The 6,000-nt window shown below is 40.8% G+C and overlaps 1 protein-coding gene across 1 annotated transcript in view; it reads left to right on the forward strand.

Annotated features, from left to right (window-relative positions):
- The window catches only part of LOC128779845 (disintegrin and metalloproteinase domain-containing protein 5), a 52,405-nt gene extending 50,012 nt beyond the window's left edge, over nucleotides 1-2,393 (forward strand). The window contains exon 12 of the mRNA XM_071220141.1: nucleotides 2,259-2,393. Coding sequence (XP_071076242.1) covers nucleotides 2,259-2,271 — 13 coding nt within the window. The 3' untranslated portion in view covers nucleotides 2,272-2,393. The remainder of the gene's footprint in view (nucleotides 1-2,258) is intronic.
- Nucleotides 2,394-6,000: the final 3,607 nt, after the last annotated feature.

A 6,000-nucleotide genomic window follows, 5' to 3' on the forward strand; every position in this document is an offset into this window, starting at 1 on the left:
TTTTTCAAAATCAATACACAAAGGTGATTTCCATTAATAATATAGCAGCACAATTTACATAGCCAAGTGCTGGAAGCAACATAAGTGCCTGTCAGCAAATGAGTGGATCAAAAAACTATGGTACATTTACACAACGGAATTCTACGCAGCAGAGAGAAAGAAGGAGCTCCTACCCTTTGCAACAGCGATGTAACTGGAGAGCATTATGCTAAGTTAAATAAGCCAGGTGGTGAGGGACAGATACCATATGATCTCACCTTTAATTGGAACATAATCAACAAAAGAAAAAAGCAAACAAAATATAACCAGAGACATTGAAGTTAAGAACAATCTAACAATAGCCAGAGGGGAGTGGGGAGGGGACAGTGGGGAGAGGGGTTTTCAGGAACTACTATAAAGGACACATGGACAAAACCAAGGGGGAGGGTGGAAGCGGGGGAGGGAGGTGGGTTTGGCTGGGGTGGGGAGAAAATTTAGACAACTGTAATTGAACAACAATAAAGTAATTTATTAAAAAATATATATAGATGTAAATATTCTTAAATGTTTTTCTAAGTAAATATAAAAATAAATTTTTTTAAACTTAGAAACGCTTCTGGACAACTTTTCATATCTTAAAATTAGGCCTATATCATTCTTTTGTGACATATGCTATTCAATTTAAAAACAAAAAAGTATTTAAAAAATTCCATTATTATGAATATTTAGACTAATTCCAGTTTTTTTTAAACAACTCTTTTCTTTTTTTAAGATTTTATTTACTTATTTTCAGAAGGGGAAGGGAAGAAGAAAGGGAAAGAAACATCAATGTGTGGTTGCCTCTCACCTGCCCCCTACTGGGGACCTGGCCCACAACCCAGGCATGTGCCCTGACTAGGAATCAAACAGGCGACCCCTTGGTTCGTAGGCCTGTGCTCAATTCACTGAGCTACACCAGCCAGGGCAACTTCCAGTTTTTCATTTTTACAAACTCCCTGTTAATAATATCCTTAAATGTATATACATTTTGAAATAACTATTCAATTATAGCCTCTGGATAAATCCCTAGAAGAGATTGATCAAAGCATAAATATAGTATATCCACTCATTGTTTTTTGCTATGTATTGCCAAATTACTTAGTTGTAACCATCATCACCAATCTGTTTGTATCAAGTTGTAACTTCATAAGTTATTTATTTTTAGCGAATTGAACATGTGAGTGGTATATTTTCTGAGAGAAAGCATATCTTGAGTTTTACTATTTTTTACTATCCTATAGAATTTTCTTTGTTATTTTACACTATGTCATTTAGTACTGAGCTATTTCTATACAGAGTATGACGTACAGATAGAAAGTACACAATATAATCATATGGAATTAGAGGCATGTTGGAGCTCCCATTAGTACTAGGGATCCTTAATATATTTTTACCATCTTCCATCTTTCAATCCACTGATTTTTCTGTTATATAAGTTGGTATTTTAGATTTAGCACAGTGTTAATAAATTCCTGTTTTGTAAACATTATTTATCTTGGTTTCAAAAATACTTTTGTCATTTTTGCTTTTGTACTTAAGTTTACAACAAAAATTCTAACTTTATTTAATGCTTAACTGGTTTCATTTTCCATTATTCTGAAGGGTGGTTTTAGATTTAAAGAACATTAAGATCCTTTCCCATGCAGAGTCCTTGAAATGCCCAAATAATTGCCTTGACTCTCCTTTCTTAATTCATTCAAATAACTGTATATGTATCTGAGTGTATGAATCATTCTGTTCTTATTAGGTAACAAGTAATAAGCATTTATTTAAAGAATATAGGTGTGCAAAATAATTAAATAATCATTATCTTTAATCTTAGCACAAAGGATGGCCATTGTTAAAATATTTCCATATATAGATATACACATGTGTGTGCTTGTGTATTGGTGTGTGCATCTAAGTCAAATGTGGTTGTACTTAGAATTATCACAAAGTTTCCTTTTGCTAAGTTAAAATCATTTCATGTACTTAGAATGGAAGTGTCAAGACACTTGCTTTATTGGCCTAATTAGTTACTAAATACGGATAAATAAAGAGTATTTTAGAGAGTTGCTTCTATTATAAAACTAAGAGTATCTGCCATTGAGGTAACTAGATAATTGTTTTATTCTGTATTTAGTTTCATTTCCTTGACCCTTTCCTTTCGATTACCTGTGCCTTTTAAATTACTTGTGTTAGAAATATGTTAGCTCTGAAAAAAAGCAACTCTGGTTATTTTGTTTTGTTTTTTCTTACAGCAACAGTTCCTAACAACTTTGGCCTGAAGAGAGGATGATACCAAATAAATAATCAGAAATTGGCTTAAACCAAGAAGGAAAAAACCCATAATTTATTCCTTACCTGTGTTGTCACTAGCGAAGGTTTAAATTATGATATAATAAATCATCTGCACCTCAATCATGTCTGCTGCCTACTGTATTTTCAGTCTCAGCTTTTACCCTCTCTCCTCCAACTTGAATCCAGAAGAGGCTCTGACTCGGGAACACAGCCCTGGGTCCTCATTCCTTGAAGCCACAGAGGCCTGCTGGTTTCGCCTCCTTACCCAAAGATAGCGACTGTCTCTCTTCCCTTCTACCCTGTGGGTTGACCTGAATCTCCCTCCCTCCATCTGACTTTCCTCTTTCCCTTCAGAGCTCCTAGCCTTCATCTGGCCTGTGACTTGTCCCAGTGGTATTTACTCAAGTAGGATCTGAATACAATCCTCCTCGTGGTACAGCTTCTGTTTAAGCTGTATACCCTTCTTCAGTGTATTGAGATATCTGTTATCAAGAGCAGGCACATCCTGAAGCTGAGGAAGCAAAAGCACTGGAGCCACTTGCTTGCTCAGGCTCTTTTAAAGTCACGGGCCTAATTTGGTGTTCTTTTCTGAGTTCATCTAGGGTCTGGAAAACATCAGGAGAACTCATGGAATATTTGGTGAGCGCTGCTTACTTTCTCTACCACACTGTGAACAAAGTAGAAAACACGAAGGCTGTGCCAAGTGTAACTGGGTGTAGACCTGCCATAGTTCCCACGGTGGAAGACCTTCTAAAGCATTTTTTGACAGGGTTGCGGTCATTGATTCGGCTAGTCCCCCCCCACCCCGACAAGTTCCTGTAGAATCAGTTTGCTAGTTTCCAAGTTGACTGCCAAATTAACCTCAGGGGTACACTGATGTTGGAAAAGCGTCCTTGATTCACCAACAAGGCCTATAGCCATTTCTAAAAGTTGGACAGGCTGGAAGCAGGTAAGTGTGTGCAAAGAGTGGTGTGCGGCGGCCAGGAATGTACCCTGGAAATCTCCTAGAACAAGGAGCATGAACGATGAAAGGTCTGAGCAGCTGCTGTCTGAAACACATTGGCTCATTTTGCTGAGGCCACGCGCCCCATGCTCTGCTCCCGACCAATGACAGACCTTGGTAGGAATAAGGCAAGCATTCCAGGGAGACATGGGACTCCTTTGACAGTGACTCCAGCTTGAGGACTCCACAACAGTCTTGCTGCACCTTCTTTACATTGCATGGGCCTTCCTTAGACTGTGTGATCCTAGACTGCTTCTATTCAGTTTTCTCTCCGTCTCTCCTTCACTTGGGGTCAGATTTGCTTTGCTGTCTGACAGGTTTCTCAGCCTTTCATCTTTCTCTCCATTTTTTATACAGTAGTGTTCCTTCTAGTGAAATTCCTGCATATGTAGTTCTGTCTTGGCATCTGCTTCTCAGGAGACCCAGATTAAAACAAGTAAAAATGAGAGCAGTCTGCGTAAACCGCTGAGTAGTAAAATGTGGATTTGGCTTGGTTCACTTAGTCCTGCAGCAACAAGGACGGGATCTCTGTGGGAAGAAGGGCACATATAGTTCCTACCACAAGGTGGCAGTACAATTCTAAAAATTGTACGGCAATGAGGAAAACTGTCCCAGTAGAGAGAAATGTGGCAGATGAGATAAAGCAGGCATTTAAAGTCAGCGGGGCTAGCTGGTTAGTGCTAAGTTTTACTGATGCCCTCTGCAGAGGGATAATAAGAGTTTGAAGATTGATAACAAGCAGTTACTGGCTATATCTGAGAGCCAGAGAGTCTGGGTTCAATCTGGGAACAAAAGTCACACAGTAATTTAAATAAGAAAAGTTGGATAATAAGCTACAGTAGGAAAGTAATTTTAAGGACATAAAGAAAACTCTGTGGTACCCTAAGTCTGAGGATAGTTTCCAAAGAAGGGTACATTTGTAAGGGTGGCCACTCTGCAAGGCTGGAGTTTAGACCTCAATGGACAAGGTGTGATTTATGTCTAGTTTGCTGCTAGACCAGAACTGGTCCACAGACATTGAGAAAGCAGAAATCACACCTCCAGCTAGTGTTGCTGAGAGAATCAACGCCGCTTCATGTGCAAGGGCTGGAGTGCCCAGTGTCCAGGTTAGGATGGGCACAGGTAAGTCACAGTTGGTACGGGGTTGCACAGATTGTGGTGGGATGGTGCTGCAGGAACGGCGGCCTGAAGTCCTTGATGTCCATGTCAGCAGGATCACGGGAATCTGGTTAGTGGATCCAGGCCAGGCCTGCAAGATCACTGAAGGCCCACGTGCTCTGGCAGTATGCGTGCATGGAGTACAGCACCACGGCGTGTCCTCACACGCGGCACGGGTAAATTCCAGCGCAGCAGGAATAAGCAAAGGTAAAGCATGGTGCACACCGAGCGTCTCTTTTTCCTCTAATGTCCCTCTGGTGCGCTGCACTGACAAATTTTAGCATCACCCTACTATAATGGAGGGAATGTCTAGAGTTCGATCCATTATTGCAGATTGAATAGTGACTAATGAATTTGGACTTGAGAGGCAACAGATCATACCTTGCATATGACCAGCTAAAAGTGAAGGAAGAAGCCTGAGTTGGTTTATGGATGGTTTGGTCTGGTCTTCTGGTTATAGATACAAGGGGCTCTGGGCCAGAGGTATGTGGACGGACTTATGGGAATGGGCACCAAGTGTGAATGTTTTTGTATCGCATGCCAATGCCCACTGGGAAACGTCCACCACAGGAAAGGCAGTACACAACCACATAGACAACACGACTTGGTCAGTTGACTTTAGTCAACCATTATTGCTGTCTTCCTCAGGAGTGTTATGATGGGTACACTAATGGCATGGCCACAGTTGCTGTGTATATGCCTAATAGCATGAACTCCCACTAACTGAAGCAGATCTGCTTGCTTCTGCTTCTGAATGGCAAACGCCTGACTTGTCAGAGGCAGAGACTATTCTTGAGCTCTGCTATAGCCCTACCCCAACCCCATGCACATGCACATATTTTTTTAAAGGAAAGCAGCTCTCCCTTAATGGCAAGTTGATCATATCAGAACTTCTTCCATCCTAGAAGGGGCCAAAGTTTTGTTGGGTTAGGAAGAGATACCTATTGTTTTGGTTATCTCTTTGCCTTTGTTATTGCTTTGCCTTTCCCACTTGCAGAGCCATAGGCAGCACTGTTATATATGGGATTACTCATATAATTCTTAATATATTGAAATACACAGACATAGAAGCCCATATTGCATGACACCTGGCCAGGGAACCCACTTCCAGGAGAAGGAGGTGTGGGAGCGAGCACATGACTCTGAGATCCACTGCTGACTTTCTCATAATGCACCACATAGCCTCATAGAACTTTTGAATAGCTTTTCTAATAGGTGAAATGAAGCACCAGTTCGAAGTAGGTATTTTAAGGCAATGGAATGCTGTCTGTGATGGGATATTTCATGTGTCAGTTCGACTGAGCTCTATGTGCAGATAGGTGGTAAAACATTATTTTTGGGTATGCCTGTGAGTATATTTCCAGAAGAGATTAGCATTTGAATGGTGAACTGAGTAAACCAGATGGTACTCCCCAAAGTGAGTGGGCATCGTCCTGACAAATTGAGAACCTGAACAGAACGAAAAGGTAAAAGAGCGATTTGTTGTCTGGTTGAGCTGAGACATTCATGTTCTCTTGTCTTTGGACATCGGTGCTTCTGAT

This window comes from Desmodus rotundus, chromosome 13, assembly GCF_022682495.2.
Source record: "Desmodus rotundus isolate HL8 chromosome 13, HLdesRot8A.1, whole genome shotgun sequence".
NCBI classification, from domain to species: domain Eukaryota; kingdom Metazoa; phylum Chordata; class Mammalia; order Chiroptera; family Phyllostomidae; genus Desmodus; species Desmodus rotundus.